Source organism: Brachyhypopomus gauderio, unplaced genomic scaffold, assembly GCF_052324685.1.
Source record: "Brachyhypopomus gauderio isolate BG-103 unplaced genomic scaffold, BGAUD_0.2 sc56, whole genome shotgun sequence".
NCBI classification, from domain to species: Eukaryota; Metazoa; Chordata; class Actinopteri; order Gymnotiformes; family Hypopomidae; genus Brachyhypopomus; species Brachyhypopomus gauderio.
Window position 1 is genome coordinate 1778327 of NW_027506879.1, and position 26815 is coordinate 1805141.

The 26815-nt window shown below is 40.5% G+C and overlaps 1 protein-coding gene across 2 annotated transcripts in view; it reads right to left on the reverse strand.

Annotated features, from left to right (window-relative positions):
- smyd2a (SET and MYND domain containing 2a) overlaps nt 1–25523 on the reverse strand; it is a 40895-nt gene extending 15372 nt beyond the window's left edge. The window contains exons 1-8 of one of the 2 annotated variants that reach the window (XR_013124563.1): nt 25201–25523; nt 25049–25112; nt 21588–21698; nt 17081–17141; nt 4835–4959; nt 2062–2129; nt 1882–1984; nt 417–527 (exon numbers count right to left, since the gene is read on the reverse strand). Coding sequence is in view for 1 of the 2 variants with exons in the window: in XM_076987835.1 (XP_076843950.1) it covers nt 417–527; nt 1882–1984; nt 2062–2129; nt 4835–4959; nt 17081–17141; nt 21588–21698; nt 25049–25112; nt 25201–25373 (816 nt within the window). In the remaining variant the exon portion in view is untranslated. The remainder of the gene's footprint in view (nt 1–416; nt 528–1881; nt 1985–2061; nt 2130–4834; nt 4960–17080; nt 17142–21587; nt 21699–25048; nt 25113–25200) is intronic. The other variant, XM_076987835.1, reaches the window with a different exon arrangement.
- Nucleotides 25524–26815: the final 1292 nt, after the last annotated feature.

Genomic DNA, 26815 nt, shown 5'->3' on the forward strand with positions numbered 1-26815 from the left:
AGAGCTGAGCCAAAAAGCAAAGGGGAATTCTCACAAAAGGGAGTTCTGAAATTGGATCCAGTGCAAAGAACTATTTTTTTGATGACCGCCGATTTTAGGTAGCTCAAACAGGTGTGGTGTTACTAGTAACATGTCACAGTGGTCAAATGACAAATGCTTGGCGCTACTAGAGGTGAGGGGGTGTTGCAATGAGGTGATTGGTAGTGATTGGCTATATTGATTGACAGGTAATACTAATAAATATGAATAGTAGTGAACAGTAGTGTTAATAACATTATTGGCTTCGGCAATGTCATTTCAAAATCTTATGTTTTATCACGTCATTTTTAATAAATGATTTTGGTTCCATGATTTGTTATATTGGTTTTGTTGGAGAATCTAATACTAGAAGAGGAATCAATAAAGTTCAAAATCACCTTTGATTTGGAGGTGCATTCTTCACAATCACAGGTGAAGAAGTACGACTCCATCAGCCTCTCATTCCTGTCCTCGGTGGGATACAGGAGGTCAATGTAACTGTTGAAAAGCTGTTTGAGAAGAAAGATGAATGTATTTATTCAAATGTTTACACCATTGTTTATACTGGAATTATTATACAGTGTATCACAAAAGTGAGGATACCCCTCACATTTTTGCAGATATTTATATATTTTCCTGGGACAACACTGACACAATGACATTTTAACACAATGTAGTCTGTGTGCAGCTTATATAACAGTCTAAATTTATTCTTGCCTCAAAAGAATTCAATATACAGCCATTAATGTGGCTAAACCCACAAAAGTGAGTATGCCCCTTAGTGAAAATTCCTGAAGTGTCAATATTTTGTGTGACCATCATTATTTTCCAGAAATGCCATAACTCTCCTGGTCATGGACTTTACCAGAGCTTCACAGGTTGCCACTGGAATACGTTTCCACTTCTCCATGACGACATCATGGAGTTGGTGGATATTTGAGACTTTGCGCCCCATCACCTTCTGCTTGAAGTGCACCAAATATGTTCTATTGGGTTTAGATCTGGAAGCATTATTGACCAGTCCATCACCTTCACCCTCAGCCTCTTCAATAAAGCATTGGTCATATTAGAGGTGTGTTTGGGCTCATCCTCATACTGGATCTCTGCCCTGCCGCCCAGTTTCCAGAGGGAGGATCCTTCTCTGCTTCAGTATTTCATCGCACATATTGGAGTTCAAGTGTCTCTCAATGAAACGTAACTCCATGCTTGAGACCATCTGAACCAAACAAATTGATCTTGGACTCATCACACCATAGGACATGGTTCCACTAGTCCATGTACTTTGTTGACATGTCTTCAGCAAACTGTTTGCGGGCTTTCTTGTGTACGTTCTTCAGAAGAGGCTTCCTGCTGGGGTGACAGCCACGTTTGTTCTGAGCACCAACAGGTTCGCCCCCACCGCTTCAATCTCTGCAGCAATGCTGACATCACTCCTACAACGATTTTTCAAACACAGCATTTGGATGTGACGCTGAGTCACATGACATTTTGGAGGGAAAATGACAAGCAGTGCTTTAGGGGTGTAGTCTCTTAGGGGTGAACTTACTTTTGTTGCTGGTGGTTTAGACATTAATTGCTCTTTATTGAGTTATTTTGAGGGAAGAATAAATTTATATTGTTAAATAAGCTGCACTGCATTGTGTCAAAGTGTTATTTCGTTAGTGTTGTCCCATGAAAATGTATACTTAAGTATGCAGAAATTTTTGGGTGTACCCACTTTTGAGATACACTGTAATTATGAATGGTAATAAATTAACTGTGATGTGCTTGAATTTATAATTCAAGTGTGGATATTCAACTTGTAAACTCTCAAATGCCTCTCACAGGGAAGACAGAAGACCACAGAGTAGCTCCTTGTCTCACCTCTTCTCCGGGGCTAATCTCCCGAATGGCTCGGACTTCAGCTACTGTGCCTTTGTAGGTCACAATCACATTTGGACTACAGCTGTGGTTCATCAAAGCAACACTGTAACAGAGAGTCACCGAGAGTAAAGTAGAACAATGACATGAATCAAATAAAAAAGAATGTAACGTCCTGCTTACTCTGGGAACACTGCAGAGCCCAAATGAGACAGCTCCTCATCTTCAATAGTAAAACCATTACAGTTCACCTGAAATATGAGAAGAAAGTTCCTACATGAAATCTACACGAACGCAGGGCTGATACTGATGGTGTTCTCAATTACCGTATTTTCTGGACTATAGAGCGCACCTCAATATAAGCCGCACCTACAAAGTAAAAAAAAAAAAAAAAGGTAAATGTATAAGCCGCACCGGGTTAAAAGCAGCATATATCTACTGAACTGAATACATTTAACTGAACTGATCAGTTTCCGAACGGTGCCTGTAGCATTTCACGTGCGACAGATTTGGCTTTCAGACGGTGTTGTGGCGAATTCCGACTCCCCTCGTTTATCCACACAAAGACGCTACAGATTATATTGTCGATTTATGTTTCTATGCATAAATAAGAGCTAGACTTATCAATCACAGCAAACGGCACGGAATTATCTATGTCCAAAGCCACACTGGCTCAAGGGTGTTAATTATTTTAAATAAAATACACACTGGCTATACCGAAGTTCACCTCTGACCACGACTTCGCAGTATTACAGCAGTATTACAGCAGTATTACAGCAGTATTATGTCTAAATATCTAGTTAGGACAGTCACTGTAACTCCCAAATATCATCTGTAGCGTCTTTATGCGTGTGCAAACGAGGGGACTCGGAATTTGGCACATGTTGGTTTGAAAAAAAATATCAATGATGCCTGCTGCTTGCATGTGCTAAATCAAAATAAGCACTTTCTTCTTTGATTTACAATTTGACCTACCGCCTGATTAACTTTCTGCTCCGCCCCCTGACGGGTGAATAAAAGTCTACAGAAATAAGCTCACATCTCATTATAAGCTGCATGGTTCAAATCGTGGGGAAAAAAGTGGCGGCTTATAGTCCAGAAAATACGGTAATTCACTTTTAAATCAGATTTTACTGTACAGCACACAATGCTGTGTGAAACATTATTATAACTTTAATGGGGAAAAGCCTTAACTGGATATGATAAATGACATTCCATGCTATACAAATTGAGAAAAGGCTAAAATTAGGCTACGCATTGAGAGAAAATATTTTTGGGAAACTTCTCAAAATGTTTTAATTCACAGAGAAAATATTATATCAATAAATATCATTAAATAAATAAATAATAAAAAATATTTATTATATTACAAATATTTTATGGCAATGCATCGACTATGTAATCTAAAATAACTTCAGGAGGCCTATAGCTCTAGATTAATGCTCAATGTGTTCAATTTATGTAATCTAAAATAACTCCAGGAGGCCTATAGCTCTAGATTAATGCTCAATGTGTTTACTTTAAGTAATCAAAAATAACTTCAGGAGGACTACAGATCTAGATTAATGCTCAATGTGTTCACTCCATGTAATCTAAATTAACTTCAGGAGGCCTACAGATCTAGATTAATGCTTAATGTGTTCACTCCATGTAATCTAAAATAACTCCAGGAGGCCTACAGATCTAGATTAATGCTCAATGTGTTCACTCCATGTAATCTAAAATAACTTCAGGAGGCCTACAGATCTAGATTAATGCTCAATGTGTTCACTCCATGTAATCTAAAATAACTCCAGGAGGCCTATAGCTCTAGATTAATGCTCAATGTGTTTACTTTAAGTAATCAAAAATAACTTCAGGAGGCCTACAGATCTAGATTAATGCTCAATGTGTTCACTCCATGTAATCTAAAATAACTCCAGGAGGCCTACAGATCTAGATTAATGCTCAATGTGTTCACTCCATGTAATCTAAAATAACTTCAGGAGGCCTACAGATCTAGATTAATGCTCAATGTGTTCACTCCATGTAATCTAAAATAACTCCAGGAGGCCTATAGCTCTAGATTAATGCTCAATGTATTTACTTTAAGTAATCAAAAATAACTTCAGGAGGCCTACAGATCTAGATTAATGCTCAATGTGTTCACTCCATGTAATCTAAAATAACTCCAGGAGGCCTATAGCTCTAGATTAATGCTTAATGTGTTCACTTTATGTAATCAAAAATAACTTCAGGAGGCCTACAGATCTAGATTAATGCTCAATGTGTTCAATTTATGTAATCTAAAATAACTCCAGGAGGCCTACAGCTCTAGATTAATGCTCAATGTGTACGCTAGGTGCATCTGCTTCACCTTGTATAATTTATCTAATTTATTTATAAATTTTTATTTTGGGTGTAGTGTTAATTTTAAAGCAATATATTGATCATTAAAATGATTAACTTATGATTTTGAGCTGACTAACAGCTGTCTCATTGTTCTCAGGACGGTCTCTCGTTATTCTCAGGACGGTCTCTCGTTATTCACAGGACGGTCTCTCGTTATTCACAGGACGGTCTCTCGTTATTCACAGGACGGTCTCATCAATCTGCATTACGTATTTAAATATTTTGGTTTTTGGTATTAATAAATAAACCTGCTTTACACCAGCACCGGCTCCTCGCTCCTCTGATGTCGTCACAGATACCATCACAAAACCACAAAATTATTTAATTACTTTTATAAAGCACTTTAAACTAGGCAGGCTGTGGCCAAAATGTCTCTGCACATGACTGTCAAAGTAATGTCCCATTAAAATAATTTAGAGAGATATAGATATGTTTGTAGAATAAACGTGTTGTAACGTTTCAGTATGCTGGTTTTTTTTTTTTTTTGGGGGGGAGTAGGACTCTGAAAGTCCACTGCTGCCAACAAAGAAACACTGGATTGAGGAAAGATGTGTGGACCCCTTACCTGGGCAAAGAGCCGCACAAGCGCATCATTCTCAGGGATGTCAAGATGTCGAGAGTAAAAGTGGCGGAGTGCTGCACTGTCGGCTTGGTTCATCTCATTTTTCTCATTGTCTGTCTTGTCAAGATCTGATTACATTAGAAGTGCAAAATAATGCAATCAAAAGTTATACACTACATATGTTTACATTTGGACCTTTCCTCACTATATATATATATACAGTGGAGGAAATAAGTATTTGATCCCCCACTGATTTTAAAAGTTTTAATATAAAACAATAAATGAAACGTCTCATAATTTTATGCCAGCTTTATTTTAACAGTGCCACATAGAATATCAAAAGAAAAACTGAGAAAATTACATGAAACGAGAAATAAAAAATAATTTGCATTTCATTGAGGGAAATACGTATTTGATCCCCTAGTAAAACATAATTTAATACTTGGTGGCAAAACCCTTGTTGGCAAGCACAGCAGTCAGATGTATCTTATAGTTTTTTATAAGATTTGCACACACTTCAGAAGTAATTTTGGCCCACTCCTCTATGCAAATCATCTCCAAATCTTTAAGGTTTTTAGGCATGCATTTGGAAACGCGAAGCTTCTCAATCCCATAGAAAATCTATGGAGAGAGCTGGTCAGGAGACTGGCTAGGCCATTCCATGACCTTGATATGGTTCTTATGGAGCCACTCCTTTGTTTCCTTGGCTGTATGTTTTGGGTCGTTGTCGTGCTGAAGGACCCATCCACGACCCATTTTCAGTGCCCTGGCAGAGGCAAGGAGGTTGTCACCCAGGATTTTGCGATACATGGCCCCGTTCATCTTCCCGTCAATGCAGTGAAGTTGACCTGTGCCCTTAGAAGAAAAACACCCCCAAAACATAATACTTCCACCACCATGTTTGATGGTGGCGATGGTATTCTTAGGGTCATAGTCTGTATTTTTCTTCCTCCAAACACGTCGAGTTGAGTTGAAGCCAAAGAGCTCAATTTTGGTCTCATCTGACCACAGCACCTTCTCCCAGTCTCTCTCGGAGTCATTAATATGTTCATTGGCAAACTTGAGGCGGGCCTGGACGTGAGCCTTCTTGAGCAGAGGAACCTTGCGTGCACTGCAGGATTTTAAACCATTACGGCTCAGTGTATTACCAATGGTTTTTTTGGAGACTGTGGTCCCAGCTGCCTTGAGATCATTACTCAGCTCCTCCCGTGTAGTTCTTGGCTGATTTTTAACCTTTCTCTTGATCAATGAGACTCCACGAGGTGATATCTTACATGGAGCTCCAGGCCTGGGTCGATTGACAATAATGTTGTACTTCTTCCACTTCCAAATAATTGCACCAACAGTTGTCACCTTCTCATCCAGTTTCTTACTTATGGCTTTGTAGCCCATTCCAGCCTTGTGTAGGTCAACAATTTTGTCCCTGACATCTTTAGACAGCTCTTTAGTCTTGCCCATGGTGGAGATGTTGGGAGTGTCACTGAGACTGTTGGCAGGTGGCCTTTTATACAGGTGAAAATTTTGGACAGGTGTCTCTCACCCAGGTAATGACTTCACTGTGATTAGAGTGTGTCAGTGGTCTGTGGGAGCCAACATTAGTCATGGTTTTACTAGGGGATCAAATACTTATTTCCCTCAATGAAATGCAAATTATTTTTTATTTCTCATTTCATGTAATTTTCTCCATTTGTCTTTTGATATTCTATGTGGCACTGTTCAAATAAAGCTGCCATAAAATTATGAGACGTTTCATTTATTTTTTTGTATTAAAACTTTTAAAGTCAGTGGGGGATCAAATACTTATTTCCTCCACTGTATGTATATGTATATATATATATATATATATATATATATATATATATATATATATATATATATATATATATACATATATACACACACACACACAAGGCCTGTGCTGAAAAAATAGATTTTCCGATTCAGACTCGGTTTGCATATGATGATCTGATAATCGATTTGTATGTCCAAAGATCGATTTTTTAAATTAAAATAATTTTTTACATTTCCCCCAGTGAACTTTTACCCCCACCTCATCACTGAATTCACACAGGTGCGCTCTGTCTAACTAACTGTAAAACAACATGGCGTCGGACAGTGACGGTAACGACGATAGTCAAATCGAAAATCTAAAAACACCACAATCTCTCAAAGCTCCAATTTGGCAAAAATTGGGATTCAGAGAAGTAAAAGGAACAAATACCCTCGACAAAACTAAAGCCATTTGCAAAACATGCGGAATAGAAGTCAAGCATTGCGGAAACACTACCAAGCTGAAAAATCACCCCTACCTCATCACCCCTACCTCAAGCTAGAGCCACAGCAGATGAAACTAAGAGATTCATTGACACTGCCAGCTAATTCGGTACGTTCTCAGAAAATAACCGAGGCGATTGCGGGCTTCATTTGCAAAGACATGCAACCATTCTGTCATTGAAAACGATGGCTTCAGACACCTGATGAAAGTCGTGGAACCTCATTATTCAATTGTATCTCGCAAGTGATTGACGGAAGAAGTGATACCGAACATGTACCAGTCAGTTAAGGAAAACGTCAAGAACCACATTCAGTCAGCAGAGAGAGTGGGCGTTACTACCAACACTACGGAGTCATACACGAGTGTCACCACACACTTTGTTGACGATGAGTAACTACCAACTACCAGTAACTTTGCTGATTAATATCGATATAATACTAGTTTTAACATGTTGCTTCTCTACACAGTCAGGAAACAGCTCAAATACATTTTTAATAACACTAAACCCCGAATCGGATCGAATCGATTAAATCGAAATAGATCAATTATTAATCTTCAGAATCGGATCGATTGTTGGGAATTTGAATCAATACCCAGCCCTAATATATATTTAGTGGTGGGCCGTTAACGGCGGTCGTTAATTTGATACTCTTATCGGGCGATATAAAAATTATCGCCGTTAATCTATTCTTAAAGTTGGGTTGGGAACTGGGTCAAAATGGGTAAGCAAACTATGATGACTTTCAACTTGATAGTTTAGCTCGGCTGTATTCCTAACCAAATTGCACAGCAGGGGCGAGAACAAGTTTTTAAACCTGTGATTTACATATCATACGTGTGTTTACATGGATGCAGCCACGAAGTCGCCAGGTTTGCTTCATGGAAAATTCATTTTTAGGAACGTAAAGTGTTACCAGAGCAGAGCTCATAGCGGTCGTTTTCTGCATGGTCCTAGCGCTAGATTTGTCGCTATTTAAATATTTCTTTTTAACCGTTAAAACTGCAGAGGACCAAAACTGACTTTTGAAAATTACGTCCGTGAGGTTAAATGTACTAAATGTTGGCTTACATTTCAAATATCATGTTTAGCTGAATAAATATGTTATCAACCCCTTTTAATGTACAGTATGTTGGCTTACAAATTCATGTTTAACTGAATAAACCGTTGAACACGAGTAGCCTACATTTTATTGAGCATGTTTTTTTTCTTCAAGTATCAAAGTAGAACAGCTTCCTCAAGCAGTCATTGATGCATTTTTGAAACAGGAGATGAGCCCCTGGTCTAATGCACCCTCTGTATTAAGAAACCCTATCTCAAAAACTGACTTTTAGTCATTACTTGGGTAGCACGCATATGAGCCATTTTAATATAGATTAATCTAGATTAATTTCAAGATTTCAGTGAGATTAAGGTGGGACTGTGGTGGGACTTTAACACGTTAATTCAGATTAATTAATTACAGGGAAATTAACGAACTAAAAAAATTTTAACGCATGAGACACTATTGCACTGTGGAATGTTTCTCAGTGCACGAGTTCCAGACATACAGATTATATGGACGCACAATAAGATGATGGAGCATGATGGAGATGACTGAAGAGGCTACGATGGTGGAGGGGAAATTTAAATATAAGAAACTTCCAGATGGAAGTACAAACTAAAACAGTGTTATTTGCACTTTATGTAGGAAGGAGTTATGTAGGGAAGTAAAACAGGTTATTGTGAAGAGCGCCACAAATGTGGCTCTGACTGGGGATCAGTGGACTTCTGTTAGCAACAAGAATTATCTTGGTGTGACAGCTCATATTATAGATGATGAATGGAAGATCCAGTCATTTGCTTTGAACATGCAGAAGTCCACTTCTAGGCACTATGGGGATGCCTGTGTAGAGGACTTTATCGCTGTGGCAGAAGCCTGGGAAATAAATAAAAGTCTAAAATGGTTTAAAAAACATCTTCTGATTTACTTCTTATTCTTCCAAAATCCTGAGCAAAACTCCCAAAATTAAACGACATTTTTGGTCAGAATTTCCAGTGTTCTGAAAACTGTTTGCTCTGTTTTCTGCACTCATTTATTGGTCTGTGTAGTAGACTGGTGGAAAAATAAACAAGATGTTGAAGTTTATGCTTATGTTAATTGATTCATTCATCATTCAAACTTAAATTAATATTTCTCACGTTAAATATTGAAATGCTGCTTCCTGCCGACGCTGTTGCGGAGCGAATTTTGAAATTGTTTTCTAAAGTATAATAATCTATTTACGTGCTAATCTTTACCTTTTGCCTTCCTAGATAAATTTTACAGGTTTTATTCCGGCCGCTGACCAACTTTCTGCCTTCACAAATCAGCTAGCGTAAGTCTATATATCGGCTAGACACGGTAAGTGTTTTTGATCCATTCATGGCTGGTGTTGGTTTGTTTCCTTGTTCGGAGTGTGGCATGTTCAGTCTAGACCCTTTCGCCACCGACAGTAATAGTGGTAGTATTTGTGAGCGGTGCAAACTAGTTAATTCTCTCGTGGCGAAAGTGGAAAGCTTAGAGCGACACGTCCACTCATTATTGAGGGATAGAGAGACAGGGACAGGGTCTGTAGTAGGTGTGGACGCGCCAGGGAGAACTAGCGCCTCCGGCGATAGAGCCCTCACAGCGGGGCGAATGGGTGACGTCTCGGCGGCATAGTCGGAGAGCGAGGGCTGCAGCTACCGCTAACGCCAGCGCTAGCCCACCAGAGCACCACTCCCCGGTTCACGTGTCAAACAGGTTTGCCCCGCTCAGTGCTACACCATCTGAGGAGACTCTGGTCATAGGAGACTCTATAGTCCGACACGTGAAAGTAGCTGTAGCTGTAGGGGCACCAGCGGTTACAGTTAGCTGTTTACCGGGAGCCAGAGCGCCGGACATTAGTGGCAACCTTAGATTGTTAGCTCATAGGAGGTTTTCTAGGATAGTGATTCATGTAGGGGCCAACGATATACGTCTGCAGCAGTCAGAGGTGACTAAGGCTAATGTTAAAGAGGTGGTTAAATTAGCCCAGACGATGTCCGATGCCGTAATCTGCTCTGGCCCCATCCCAATGCGGCGCGGTGATGAGCAGTACAGCAGGCTTTATTAATAATTGGGAAGAGTTCGAGGGCAAGCCTGGTCTTTTAGGCAGGGATGGTGTCCACCCCACCCGGGATGGCGCCGCCTTGTTATCTTGCAGCATAGCCCATAGCCTGTTAGCTAGTCGGCAGAGTAGCACTAGGAGCTGCTGACTGTACAGGGTCGCGACCAGGCCGCAGACTAACGGGTTAAACCTGTCTGCGAGCTGCTTAGAGGCGTCACCAAGTTCCCTTAGGATTGAGACTGTGTCTGTGCCCCGGGTTAAATTAAATCATAAGAAATTAGTCTGCCCTAAGTTTTTAACTAATATTCAGACTTCACATCAAATTATTACAACCTATATGACCGATCTGAAAATTGGATTAATCAATATTCGATTGCTCAACTCAAAAGCAGTTTTTGTAAATGAACTTATAACAGACCAGAAAATTGATATTCTATGTCTAACTGAAACGTGGGTTCAATCTGGTGATTATTTAACTCTAAATGAAGTCACTCCTGTGGGATATAGTTATATACATAGACCTAGACTGTCAGGCAGAGGAGGTGGAATATGTATAATCTATCGTGATTGTATAGAAATTCATCAGAAATACTTAGATATCTCAAATTCATTTGAGATGCAGTCTATTAATGTAATTAGTCCATCTGAAAATAAAAGTACATTCTCCCTAACTAATGTATACAGACCACCAGGGCCTTACTCAGATTTCTTAAACGATTTCACCGATTTTGCAGCAAATTTAGCAGTATGTAGTGACAAAATAATAATGGTAGGAGACTTTAACATACACTTTGATAATGCGGAGGATCCACTGACAAGGGCTTTTACTTCTATATTGAACTCTGTTGGCATTAAACAAAACGTAGTAGGACCTACACATCATACGAAATCATACCCTAGATCAGGCGTACTCAACTAAATTTGTCCGCGGTCCAATTTTGGCATATACCTGTGACCTGAGGTCCGGTGCGGCGGGGGTGCCGAACGTAAGTTGTTGAGCGGGGTAAGTTGTCTGACTGAATAGTTCTCTTGTATTAGGTTAACAAATACAGGCCTCTTGTAATTCCAGGACGAAACATGAGAGAACGTGAAGACGTGAAGATTGGGCGTTTTTTAAATAAACAACCATTAAATAATGTGATAAAAAGCGAATTATTTCGAGTATACGTATAAATATTTAACTTAATTACGTTTAACATGCTGGGAAATATTGAAATGGACCTTGAAAGTGACGTACAAGTGCTTTAATTCCACCTTATAAAGGTGTATGAACCCTGAAAACGTGACTTTGTTCATTGCGCTGAAGCGCGGCGCGAAGTTACAAAATTCGAGAGGTGCACGACCTCGCGAACCGACAGCGCGCGGACCCTCGCGCCGCTCGCGAAGCGTCAACCCAGGCAGGGGGGGGGGTGGCGAACGTAAGTTGTTGAGCGGGTTGTTGAGCGGGGGAGTGGCAAACGTAACACTCGTGACGGAGTGTTTTTTCAATAGCCCTGAAATGAATGCTACGGTTTTGTTTTGGTCCGTATCCAGTTAATCAGGAATTGGGATTGGGTCCGGACAGGACTGCGTTCGGGTCCGGATCCGGACCGCCAGTTGAGTACCCCTGCCCTAGATCTAATAGTTCATTATTTAGTAAAATTCGATTTTCACCTTAACATAAATACCCGCCCGTCTCCTCGGCAGTGTATAAAGCGCTCGATAAATTCATCAACAGCAACACAGTTTATTGAAACCCTCCCTGACTCAACTGCTTTAGCCCACTCGCCATCCGATCCAGGAGAGTTAGATAGTCTAACGACTATTTAGAGAATACCTGCAGATCAGCTCTAGATATAGTAGCTCCACTAAAATATAAAAAAGCTAGATCCAAAAATCTCGCCCCGTGGTACACTGACCAAACTAGAAACTTAAAACAAATAGCACGTAAATTAGAGCGGAAATGGCAATCTACTAAATTGGAAGTATTCCACTGTGCCTGGAAGGATAGCATTATTGACTACAAACGGGCACTCACTAAAGCACGCTCAGCATACTTAGCCTCACTGATAGAGAAAAATAAAAACAATCCTAGATTTCTTTTTAATACTATTTCTAAACTTACAAAAAATCAAGCAGGCACAGAACCTCAGATTCCAGTAAACCTCACTAGTAATGTATTTATAGATTTCTTTGATAATAAAATAGAGAATATTAGACAAGATATAAAACCCTTTATTAGCAATACAACTGGTATGTCATCTGGTTTGGTTGATATTGATTTAAATTACATACCGGGAGAAAAACTTGATGCTTTTCATCCACTCCCAAAATCAGAATTAGAGAAAATAATTTCTTCCTTAAATTGTACTACCTGCACACTAGACTCAGTTCCCTCAAAGTTATTAAAAGAGGTATTACCAGCTGTAACTGAACCTCTTCTAACTATAGTTAACTCATCCATTACAATAGGTCACATGCCCAAATCATGTAAATTAGCAATTATCAAACCTCTGATCAAGAAACCAAATCTTGATCCGACTGTGCTATCTAATTATAGACCCATTTCAAACACATCATTTATATCTAAGATCATAGAAAAAGCTGTTGCCCAGCAATTATGCCTATATCTGCATAGGAATAACATATTTGAAAAGTTCCAATCTGGTTTTAGGCCCCATCACAGTACTGAAACAGCATTAGTTAAAGTAACAAATGATCTCCTCCTTGCATCAGATCAAGGCTATGTATCACTGCTAGTGCTTCTTGATCTTAGTGCAGCTTTCGACACAATTGATAGTAGGATCTTGCTAGAAAGGTTAGAACGCTGGGTTGGAGTCTCAGGCACAGCCCTTTCATGGTTTCAGTCTTACTTAACAAATCGCTATCAGTTTGTAGAGCTCAATAATATTTCATCCAAACGTACAATGGTTAAATATGGGGCTCCATCTTAGGACCACTATTATTTACATTATATATGCTACCATTGGGCACAGTTATAAACAAACATGGTGTCAATTTTCACTGCTATGCGGATGACACTCAACTTTACATATCAGCCAAATCCGATGAAAAACTCAGTTTAGGAAAAATTGAGGCCTGTGTAAGAGATATTAAATGCTGGATGTCTCTAAACTTCCTACAATTAAATGAGGACAAAACAGAAGTTCTCCTTGTGGGCCCTAAGGCCGCAAGACAAAAAATTCCAAATTTAATGCTTAATCTTGCAGACTATCCCATTACACCTGGTACAGTAGCCAAAAACCTAGGCGTCATACTCGACTCCGACCTATCATTTGATAAATATATAGATAATACTACTAGGATAGCTTTTCTACATCTCCGCAACATTGCCAAATTAAGAGATGCATTATCACAGGATGATGCAGAAAAATTGGTGCACGCCTTTGTTAGCTCTAGACTAGACTACTGCAATTCACTACTGTCAGGATGTTCAAATAGGAATCTAAATAAACTTCAAATAGTTCAAAATGCCGCAGCTAGAGTTCTGACCAGAACTAGAAAATTTCAGCATATTAGACCAGTCCTATCAGCCCTGCATTGGCTCCCAGTTAAATTTCGTATTGATTTTAAAATTCTATTATTAGCATATAAACGGGCTACATGGGCTTGCTCCTGAATACCTCCAGGAACTTATTTCCTACTATGAACCCCCACGTCAACTAAGATCACAGGGTGCTGGTCTGTTATTAGTTCCACAAATTAACAAGGTAACAGCAGGGGGAAGAGCCTTTTCTTATAAGGCCCCCCAGCTTTGGAATAATCTTCCTAAATGTGTCCGGGACTTTGACACAATCACAATCTTTAAATCTAGGTTGAAAACCCACTTATTTAGTCTAGCGTTTGATAATTAATATCCCCCTTAGATAAAGGTACAGATCCAGGGGTTCATAGATGAAGGGTTTTATGGTAGACTGGGGGGCTGGTGCTGTCATCCTGTCACTGCTCGTGGTCACTCAAGTTTGTTGACAGTGCAGTGGATGTATGCCATTGTCTCAGAATGCCCCCAAGCCTATGTTACCTTCTGGTTCTGCCTTTTTTAGCTAGGCTGTAATAATTTAACTTAGTGTCGGAGTTGCTGCCACACTCCAGAAATGTTTATAATTTTACCTGTCCTGTATATGTCCTCATACAGAGCTAATTTTCCCTGTTTCATTTCTCCACATGGCTGCCCGCCTGCTTGAGGAATAATGAGATGAGGAGAGACAAGCGATCCATCCTGGGCCGGCCACCTCCTGCCTAATCGGATGCCTACACCATGATGGACATTATTACATCTTTTATATTCTGTCTAAATGGACATTATTGCATCTTTTACATTCTGTCCACATTCTGTCTATATTGTTGTTGTTGTTATGGTGACCGGTGTCGGCCAGAGGAGGATGGGTTCCCCCCCTGAGTCTTGGTTCCTCTCAAGGTTTCTTCCTCATGCAAAAAAACTAGGGGAGTTTTTCCTTGCCACTGTCGCCTTTGGCTTGCTCACTGGGGGCTAGGACTCGGCACTTGTAAAGCTGCTTTGTGACAACAACTGTTGTAAAAAGCGCTACATAAATAAAATTTGATTGATTGATTGAAATGCGATTAAAATGCGATAAATTTCGATTAATTAATTACAAGAGCTTCTAATTAATTCGATTAATTTTTTTATTGCGTCCCACCCCTAATATATTTACATTTGGACCATTCCTCACTATATATATGTTTACATTTGGACCGTTCCTCACTGTGTATATGTTTACATTTGGACCATTCCTCACTGTATACAGTTGTGATCAAATTTATTCAACCCCCAATGCTGCGAAGGGTTTTATGGAATTCAGTGCACATTTGTAATTGTGTTCATAATGAAATCTTACAAGGACTTGTTAAAGAACTAAATGCAACTAAGATAGCATCAATTTTTTTTGTCATAAAGTATTAAATGGCCTTTTTGTGATTTCTTCATTGACAATTATTCAACCCCTTTACGACTACCACTCCTAAGAACAGAGGTTCATTCCAGTGTTTTCCATCAGGTATTGAAAGCATCTGTGGATGTCAACGAGCAGCAATCAAGCATGATAAGCACCAATTAGGCAGATTTAAAAGGACTGTGATACTCAGCTCCTTCTAGACATCTACTGGTGTGTTTCCAAGCATGGTGAAGGCAAGAGAATGGTCCCAGAAGACAAGAGAAGAGGTTATTGCTCTTCACAAGAATGGCAATGGATATAAAAAGATTGCGAAGTTGTTAAATATTCCAAGAGACACTATCGGAAGTATCATTCGCAAGTTCAAGTTAAAGGGCACAGTGGAAACGTTACCTGGTCGTGGCAGAAAGAAGATCCTGACCGCGACTGCTGTGCGCTACCTGAAGCGTAATGTGGAGAAAAATCCCCGCGTGACTGCTAAGGAACTGAAAAAAGACCTGTCAGATGTGGGCACTGAAGTTTCAGCTCAGACAATAAGGCGCGCACTGCATAACGAAGACCTCCATGCCAGAACGCCCAGACGGACCCCCTTGCTGACTCCAAAGAACAAGAAAAGTCGACTGCAGTATGCCAAAAGTCATGTGGACAAGCCACAAAGGTTTTGGAACAGTGTACTGTGGTCAGATGAAACTAAATTAGAACTGTTTGGGACAATGGACCAGCGCTATGTTTGGAGAAGGAAGAACCAGGCTTATGAACAAAAGAACACCTTGCCTACTGTGAAGCATGGCGGGGGGTCAATTATGCTTTGGGGCTGTTTTGCTTCTAATGGTACAGGAAAGCTTCAACGTGTGCAGGGTACCATGAATTCCCTTCAGTACCAGGAGATCTTGGAGGAAAATGTGATGGAGTCAGTCACAAACCTGCGGCTTGGGAGACGTTGGACCTTCCAACAGGACAATGATCCGAAGCACACATCCAAGTCCACTAGAGCATGGTTGAACATGAAAGGCTGGAACATTCTAGAGTGGCCATCGCAATCACCAGACTTAAATCCAATTGAGAACCTCTGGTGGGACCTAAAGAAGGCAGTTGCAGTGCGCAAGCCTAAGAATGTGACTGAACTGGAGGCTTTTGCCCATGAAGAATGGGCTAAGATACCCATAGGTCGCTGCAAGACACTTGTGTCAAGCTCTGTTTCACGCTTGAAAGCTGTCATAACTGGAAAAGGATGTTGTACTAAGTACTAAAAAATAATGTCACTAGGGGGTTGAATAAAACTGATAATGATGTGAGCACAGTAAAGACATTTGTGGTTATTCCATCATAAATATTATGTTATGTTTGTCTAATTTATAAGTGCCTCTTTGATATAATTGTAAATAAGATGACTGAAATGATCAAAATCAATGTCAAACTGGCCAAAACACTTTATTTCAGTGGGGGTTGAATAAATTTGATCACAACTGTATATGTTTACATTTGGACCATTCCTCACTGTATATATGTTTACATTTGGACCATTCCTCATTTAGGCTTGAGCACTGGATTTGAATTCCATCAACTCAAATGATATTTTGATGACATTTGTTTTGTAATTAGTGTGTCACTCAAGTAAATTCCCCAAACAGACCTTCATTTTACTGAATAGCTTCATATGAATTGATTGTGAATTAGTGTGGGGTCTAAAACAACCCTAAACATATTGTCTCTAAATCTCCAAATATATGTGAAATTAGAAAGTGTACATCAATTAGTACATACATTTTCCATTTTTTTTTATTTTCCAAATAAAAAAAAAAACAAACAAAAGCAATAGAGCCTGAGCTTATTATATCTAGGGACAGACAGAAATGAAGAATTAATGCAACCTTGAGTATCTAGAAAGGCGCTATACAAGTTGAACATTCATTCATTCATTCATTCATTCATAATGAGAACAAAAATAATACTCACGTGCTTCAAATTCTTTCAGGGCTAACAGTCTCTCTGACTGGGTTTGCTCTGTCTGGAATTTCTGAGAAAAGAAAAAATGTTCAAGATAAATTGACAAATTTTAAATAAAATGAAAAAGCATGTAAATAAACAAATATACTCTAATAATAATAATAATAATAATAATAATAATAACAAATTTTATTTGTTTGGCGCCTTTCATGGCACTTAAGGTCACCTTACAAAAATTAAAACAAAATTAAAACATACAATAAATATTAAAATTCTAACAACTGTCACGTTGAGGTCCCTGGCCCCTCCCCTTTGGGCGTGTGTATACGTAGTCCACGTGCTTTGTCTGCGTCAGTGGAACTCCGTGGTGATGGCTATGTTGTGTGAATAATGTGTCTCACCTGTGAATCGTCTCGTAATCACGTGGGGCTAATGTGGTTTGTCTATTTAATGTGCACTCGCGCAGTGTCCTGTGCTCGTCGTTGTCTAAGTCTACATGTAGTGTGTGTCTGCCTAAGTGTTACTCATGCGCTATTGCGCAATTCATGTGAAAATTAAAAGTGACGTCAGTCGAAAAACAAGGATTCTGTGTCTCGTCCTTCGCCGACCCACGAACGTCACAGAACGACGAGCCGACAAGAGACACAAAAATGCCAGGCTACAAGGGGAAGCCGAAGAAGGGCAAGAAGCCCAGTAAGCGGCATCACCGCTCTTCCTCTTCTCCTCCACGCCGCGAAGTCTCGCCCACTCTGGCTCAGCTCGAGGAGGACCCGGTGTGTGCTCACCAGCTGGCCACCGCCCGAGGGCTGGAGAACAGGGACCCCGAGCTGGCAGAGATCTTCCGGCAGGGCGCGGTGAGGATCTGGAGGGAGAGACACGCTCCTCCAGCCCGCACTCTCTCGCCTCTGAGGGTGGGCTCGTGCGTCATAGGAGCTACCAAGTCCACCCCCGAGAGCGAGTTCGGAGAGGAGGACTCTGAGGAGGAGCAGGAGGAGGAAGAAGACTACCCCCCCTCGCTGAACGACACGTCCACTGTGGACTACAGTGGAGACGGAGAGGGCTACCCCCCGTCACCAGACGATGTATCCACGGTGGACTACGGTGGAGAGGAGGAGGACTACCCCCCGTCGCTGAACGACACATCCACCGTGGACTACGGTGGAGACGGAGAGGGCTACCCCCTGTCATGGACTACGGGGAAGAGGAGGAGGAGGAGTCCGAAGAAGAGGACTACCTCCCTCCGCCCGTGGGTCCCTCTACCACCATGGAGAAAGGCGGGGAGGAGTATGACGAGGGGGATTATCCTCCGTCTGAAGGCTTCTATACGGAGGAGGAGGAGAGTCCACTCTCCATAGAAGGAGCAGCTGGGAAGACGAGGAGGAGTCCACCCTCCGATCGCTCTGGCGAGAGTATGATGGACTGCTTCCGGGGTGGCAGCCCGGAGCAGTCCATGGAGTGGAGCCAGGGGTCCGAGGAAGGAATGGACACAGTGGAGGAGCTCCCTCGCGCTGCACCCGAGCTCTTGGTAGTTTAAGCATTGACACAATGCAACCTCAAACTTAAAATAAATAAATAAAACACACCCTCAAAAAATAAATAGATATAAATAATTTGGTGCCCTTTAATAAAATGGAAAACAAATACAATTTAACAATTCTTGCATGTTGCGTACTGACAGTCACGCTGTCTACATTCTGATTAAGAACAGGGCTCCCCTCACTTTAGCCTAAATTCCAGCACTTTTCAAACCTGAAACACAATGTAACATTAAAATTCGTCAGGTAAATGTTCCTTCCACTGTTTTTGAGGGGTGTTTCTTTATACTACCACAGTTTATACTTTATACTACCATAGTTGCCAGGTTCGCGTTTTCACGCCAAATTGGGCTTGTTTGAAAATCCAGCCACGGGTAAAAATTCTGGGGTCGCGGGGTGCGGTTTTTTGGGCTACTTTTGAATTGGGCTACCGCAGGAGTTACAAGTCAACACTAAGAATGGATCGTGATATAATACTTAATTTGTCTCCATTTTACACACTCGCGAGGTGCTTGAGGTGTGCAGAGCCGCGCGCTATGGTCACTCGCTATGGTCACCAAAATATCCAGCGGAGGGAAACTTTATTGACAGCGCAACTGAACAATAGCACTCTTCGCTCTCTCCCTCTATCGGTTTCAAACACCTTACAGCGAGGACTTGTTTGGTCTACGTCTGACGCAACAAAACCGAACCAACTCCAGATCACGGAGCTAGTTGCTCTTTTCTTGGACACAAGTTCCGCAGTCATGTTTGTGTGTGTGTGTGTTGAGGGTAGATGGGTGGGAGGTGCTAAACTCACTGAACTATGGGAGCCCACAGTGCAGCGTCGGTGGTGAAAATTAAATCTCAGAAAATCGATTTTCTTAAAAACACATCGTCCTTAACTGTAAATTCGAATTAATAGATAATATCGATTAATCGCCCAGCTCTACTCAAACCACAGCAGAGTGAGACGAAGAGTGGACCAGAATCACACCAGAGCAGAGTGAGACTAGTGAGGTCCTGTGGCCACAGATGTGCTGAAGTCATTCAAAGCAAAGGCCTGTAATACTAACTACTGACACCCCACCTCCACTGCTACATATTAACAACTTTGTGAGGTTGTTCTGATTTAACACCCACATTATGTTGAAATGTGCAGTGTTGTATAAAGTATTAGAGACCCATACTTGAGTAAAAGTACAAGTACTCTATCAAAAAATTGACTTGAGTAGAAGTTGAAGTGTTCTTTAAAAACTTTACTGAAGTAGAAGTACTCAGCATGTTTTCAGCATTTTTTGTACTTAAGTATTGCAAGTAGTTTATTCTAAAATTTATTACTCAAGTACTGAAAGTAAAAAGTACAAGTATTGTGTTTTGAGTTCATTAAAGAAAGCCGTCAAAGTTTGATTATCAATTGTTTTTATATATCACGTACAAATCAAAGATGTCAAAGACCACAAATACAAGTGTTCTGTATGTACAAACAAGTAGCAACTTAAAAAAACTTAAAAAAACAGAACCTATGTCCCTGCTACATCGTAGGTTTGATGCAGAAGTACAAGTTTGCCTTAATTTAGCTGAGAAAATGAGGTGTATTTTGGACATAAAATCCGTCCGTCGGATTCTAAGGGTGAGCCTACTGCCCTGCGTTTACCCTCAATAAATGCCCTTACCCTATAAAAACACTACACTATAAAAATGGACACATGATTAGTCAGCACGAAAAGAAATACGGATTACTGATGCTAAAAACACAACTCAGCGTGACATCGCCTCTATGATTGCCAGCTAATGTTAAGCGAATACTGCAGCGCGTCATGAACATAATTAGGTTAGTTAGCTAAGATATCTAACCTAACTAGCGCTTACTGACAGCTAAAGCTGGTGTGTCATCTATGCATTGATGTGTTTCTTCAAGTTCGAAGGTGAATTTTTGAAGGCCAATATTTCACCCTCTTTAGGGAGGCAGAGATGGCACTTCATCCTATAGGAATTTACTTTCACTCCAGCAAACGCAAACACTGTCTCTAGGTAGGGCCAGGGTGGTCTCCTTCCTCACCCTCACCGCCACGATCACTCGATGTTGAAGGTGTAGAAGGTGCCAATATATGTACATTAAAACACCAACAAGCTTATTATGCTGTTCTTCTGCTGTTGCCAAACACGGTACCATCTCTTTTAATAGATAAAAAAGAGATAAAAAGCGAATTCTTTGGAATAATTTCGAGTATATGTGTATTTGTATAAATATGTAAATTAAGCTGAAGGTGAAATGGACCTTGAAAGTGCCGTACAAGTGCATTAATTCCACCTTGTAATTTCGCACGAACAAAAATCGAGAGGTGCACGACCTTGTGACGTCACCGCCCGTGGCCAACGCGCATGAGCGGAGCCACCGCGATTGTGTCATTTTTTACCCTAACCCTTGCGGCAGTCATGACGGGTCAAGTGAACCTAGATTACGAAGCTCAAGTGTTGAGTGAAGGCAGCAGCAGATTAAACGAGACGCGACTGGAGCATGCACAGTTTTCTCATAAGACAGCCTCACTTGACCTAGTGACCGCACAAGCTAACATGTTTATATTTGTAACGAGTAACTATACAGCACGTTAAAAATTTATCGGAGTAAAAGTATTAAACTGATGGAAAATATGTAGTGAAGTAAAAGTGGAAATAGGAGAAAAAAAAAATACTCCAGTAAAGTACATATACAGCATTTTAGTACTTAATTACAGTAGCGAAGTAGTTCTACTTCATTACTATACAACTCACATTTCTTGTTTTTTGACATCATGGGAGTACTATCAGTATAACAATAAACAAGTACAGTAGTAAGTGGTATAGTACATAATCACAGCCTTTTATCAAGTGGAACGATGACAGACATGTATGATGTGTTTTTTTTACCATTTTGTGTTAAACACTTAAAAGCACTTCAAATGGATGGGTCAGCTCAAACCTTAAATTATATGATCTAAAATGCCGAATGTTCAGCTTACCTGCTTAAGGATGATTCTAGCAACCAGCCGGACTGTTTCTGAGGGACACCAGTTCTCTCCATATGAACACATTGCAGAACACTCCAGCTTGTGCATTGGCCAATCTCCTTTCTATGAACAGGCAACGTACAACATTTTTATGACAATTTAAAATGTATATTTTGCCTTGTCTCACACACACACAAACATGTCACATACACATATACAGTGGGGAAAATAAGTATTTAGTCAGTCACCAATTGTGCAAGTTCTCCCACTTAAAAAGATGAGAGAGGCCTGTAATTGACATCATAGGTAGACCTCAACTATGAGAGACAAAATGTGAAAAAAAATTGAGAAAATCATTTTGTCTGACTTTTAAATAATTTATTTGCAAATAATGGTGGAAAATAAGTATTTGGTCACCTACAAACAAGCAAGATTTCTGGCTGTCACAGACCTGTAACTTCTTTTTTAAGAGGCTCCTCTTTCCCCCACTCATTACCTGTATTAATGGCACCAGTTTGAAGTCATTAACAGTATAAAAGACACCTGCCCACAACCTCAAACTGTCACACTCCAAACTCCACTATGGTGAAGACGAAAGAGCTGTCGGAGGACACCAGAAACCGAATTGTAGGCTGGGAAGACTGAATCTGCAATAGGCAAGCAGCTTGGTGTGAAATCTACTGTGGGAGCAATAATCAGAAAATGGAAGACCTACATGACCACTACTAATCTCCCTCGATCTGGGGCTCCACGCAAGATCTCAGCCCATGGGGTCAAAATGATCACAAGAACGGTGAGGAAAAATCCCAGAACCACAAGGGGGGATCTAGTGAATGACCTGCAGAAAGCTGGGACCAACGTTACAAAGGCTACCATCAGCAACACACTACGACGCCAGGGACTCAGATCTTGCAGTGCCAGATGTGTCCCCCTGCTTAAGCCAGGCACGTCTGAAGTTTGCTAGAGAGCATTTGGATGTTCCAGAAGAGTATTGGGAGAATGTCATATGGTCAGATGAAACCAAAGTAGAACTATTTGGTAAAAACACAACTCGTCGTGTTTGGAGGACAGTGAATGCTGAGTTGCATCCAAAGAACACCATACCAACTGTCCAGCATGGGGGTGGCAACATCATGCTGCGCGTATTATTTCAAGAACACCATCCTTCCATCACATCACTCCTGTTCTGCACCAGCTACACTGGCTCCCAGTTACACAACGCATACAATACAAAATCCTTCTCCTCACTTTCAAAGCAATTCATAATCTCGCACCTCCATATATATTAGACCTTATTAACATCACCTCTCACCCACGATCACTGAGATCATCTGCTTCTACACGCCTGTCTGTCCCCATTACACACCTCAGCACCATGGGCGGTCGGGCGTTCAGTAGCTCCGCCCCTAGATTGTGGAATGCTCTTCCCCCAGACTTGAGAAACTCTCAATCAATCATACATTTTAAGTCAGGTCTCAAAACTCATCTTTTTAAATCTGCTTATAACTGCTGATCTCTATGGTCTGTTCATTCATTTATTCATTTTTATTGTTATATTTTATTTTATTTTATTATCTGCCGCTTTTACTCTATTATTTCTGTTTTTTGCTTCATGTAAGGTGACCTTGAGTGCCAGAAAGGCGCCGTTAAATAAAATGTATTATTATTATCATGCTTTGGGGCTGTTTCTCTGCAAAGGGACCAAGACGACTGGTCCGTGTACATGAAAGAATGAATGGGGCCATGTATTGTGAGATTTTGGGTGCAAACCTCCTTCCATCAGCAAGGGCAATGAAGATGAAACGTGAGGAGATCTGCATGGAGGAATGGGCCAACATACCAGCAACAGTGTGTGCCAACCTTGTGAAGACTTACAGAAAACATTTGACCTCTGTCATTGCCAACAGAGGATATACAACAAAGTATTGAGATGAACTTTTGTTATTGACCAAATACTTATTTTCCACCATTATTTGCAAATAAATTCTTTAAAAGACAAAATGATTTTCTCAATTTTTTTTCACATTTTGTCTCTCATAGTTGAGGTCTACCTATGATGTCAATTACCGGCCTCTCTCATCTTTTTAAGCGGGAGAACTTGCACAATTAGTGACTGACTAAATACTTATTTTCCCCACTGTAGTGCACAGCACATGCAAGAACAGGTGAAGGACCTGTGAGAAAGATCCTGTTTCTCTGAAAACTCCTCTGTACTTCACTACAATTTTAATATCTGTACATATATTACTAAAGTACACTGCAGTTTCCCACCAATCTTCAGATTTTCTCTCTCGCGCTCTCTCTCTCGTTCTCACACACACACACACACACACACACACACACACACACACACACACACACACACACACACACACACAGTGAGTGAGTAGAGCAGGCAGACATAAAAGTATAAAAATTGCCAGGCTGTTGCCAGGTTTTGGTTAGATTACTTCTAAAACCAGTTTGTCACACTGGATTTTCTTGGGGGTCTCAAGAGTACAGGGGCTGAATATAAACACAGGCCACACTTCAGATTGTTATTTATTAACAATTTTGAACACTATGTATCAATTTCCTTTCACTTCACTTCCTATTTTTCCTAAAAGTAAGAATACATTTGCAAGGCACTGTAAGACAGGTCATACCTTTAAGCATGATGTAAAAACTATATGCAAATCTACAACAGAACATCTTTTACCCTCCCAAAAAAATGCACTTCAAAATCATGATAATTGTGCTAACAGTATGACAGTATGTAAGTGAAATAGCTTATATATTTATCATGGTCATCTATATGAACAGCTACCAGGATTTTGTATCAGTTGAATGTCTTTTTTCTGCAATAGAAGGTGGTTCTTGGCCATCAGACTCTCCCTAGAGGGCCAGACGCTCCATAGACAATTGTCCGAACGTGAATTAATGACTGGGCCTGTATGTCCAGTGGTGGGTGGTCCTCTGTCCTGGGTGTTGTCCTCTAATGGACACCTAATGTACTTAGACTAATGCACGAACTTCATACTGTCATGCTGGAGACAGATGACTTTCCTGTCGCTGTCTTCAGGAAATTCAATTCAACTTTATTGTCATTATACCAATACAGGGCTGTACAGTAGAACAAAACACTGAGACTATTCCAGTGAAGATGAGCAATGATAAGGCCATACATGTAGACAGCTGGTGTGTGGTTGATGGTCAGAGTATAAATACTTTGCAGAGGTGATGCAACTATATGGTAGATGGTTCAATGGAGAATACTATAATCATGAGGCTCTTATTCAATACCATAATTACTGCAGACGATGCCTTCCATGCAATTTCGTCAGAAAATGTATTTACTTAATTGTATTTTATTTATTGTGATAATTTCTGCATCATTCATTTCCAGCTCAACTGAAGTATCTGAATGCATCCTCCACCCACTGGACCCAATTTAACCACACAGGAAGAAACGCCACCCAGTTCTTCACCCTTACCTGACACTCCACGTCGCAGTAGTACGCCTGCTTACACTTCCCGCACTTGGACAATGCTTCTCTTCTGTTGAGAAAATAATGAAATATGTATTCTCAATTCGGCGTCCGTGTAAAGTATTAGGTAGGCCATGCGTGCACGACAAACATTTCACCTCATGAAGCAGAATTCACAGTGGCTGCCCCTCTCACTGGCGGCGAGGACGCAGCAGTACGCGGGGCAGGAGAGGACCAGGTCCCCGACGGAGAACCGAGTCGTGGCCCGGACTCCTCGACCTCTACCGGCGCTCACGAACCGCTCGCAACCTTCAATACCATCACCTTTCATTTTGTCGTTGCTGCTTTGCTCGAATCTCCCTTCCTCAAACTCCTCTAATACCTGTTGAAGACGCTGGCTCCCGTTCTCGGTCCCTCACAAATGATCTGTTCACTGTATTTTCCAGATCCGCTGGGTTGAGTCTGCAGGCTGCGGCGCTACTGCAGAGGTCCGCGCGGCCCTAACGCCCGCAGTATCAATGTCAACGGACCAAACATTTTATTGACGACTTTCTTTTTTATTTAATTTATTTTCCTATTTTATATTTCACACAGAATGAACAAACAATACATTTATTCAATTCGATGTTTAACAATAAATTATAAATTTAACCAAAAAAAGTTCAATGTGTCGCGCTCTCATTCATTCGGACCGTGGTTATTTAGAGACCGTAACAATTCTTAATTGCATTATTTTATTGTTATTTTATATCATTATGTATTAACTGACATTGCTGTTATCTGAAGTAACCATCTTTTACCATAAAAAGTGTAGGGACACAATCTGCATAAATCATAATTATTTTTAAAGAAAGTAATAAATTGTGGAGTACCAAACTAATACTACATAAACATTTTAAATCTTAAGTCATAGTTTTGAAACTAGTGCCTTAGCTTAAATTAAAGAAATAAACAGGATTTAAAAAGGAAACAATTCTGAAGGCGTTAAAAAAAATTTATGGAAGGATTAATTATGAATCCAACTAACATTATACCTCTACTCCCATCTAGTGGCTGTAATACAATATTACCGTAATACAATATTGGCATACATTATATTTACCAATAAGTAAATTAGGAAATAATTTCTAGTTTGTTCTTAATTATTTTAAATAAATTATTTTAAATAAAGATTCTCTAAAATGAATTTTGTTGTGGGCTGTCTGTGCACAACAGAGTTAGAGTTAGGGTTAGGGTTAGGGTAAGGGAACCGTGTAAGCAGACTTATCTTATTCAGAGTGACTTGCCAAAGTGTTTTGTCACCTACTCAGAGAATATGTCTTAGACCAGGGGTACTCAAATAGAAATGATGACGGGCTACATTTTATTTTTTCAATCACTGAAATGACGGGGTGGCGAACGTTAACTGTAGAGGGGGGGGGTTACCTGCTACCTGTTTGTTGTTGCCTTAGTGCGCGGTGCGATTTCAAAATAAGAGCGGATAGCACGATTGAAAAAAAAGATTCCTAAAAAAAAACACTTTTCAAAACAGCTCGCGGGCCAGAAATAGGTACCCCGTGGGCCGCTATTTGAGTATGGGGGTCCTAGACTGTACTACAGTAGGATAGACTTCAAGACATCATTGAACTAGATTAGCCTACTGCAGGCGTACTCAACTCAATTTGTCCGCGGTCCAATTTTGGCAGATACCTGTGACCTGAGGTCCGGTGCGGCGGGGGTGCCGAACGTAAGTTGTTGAGGGGGGGGGGGGGGCGTCACTGCAGTGTTCTCCGA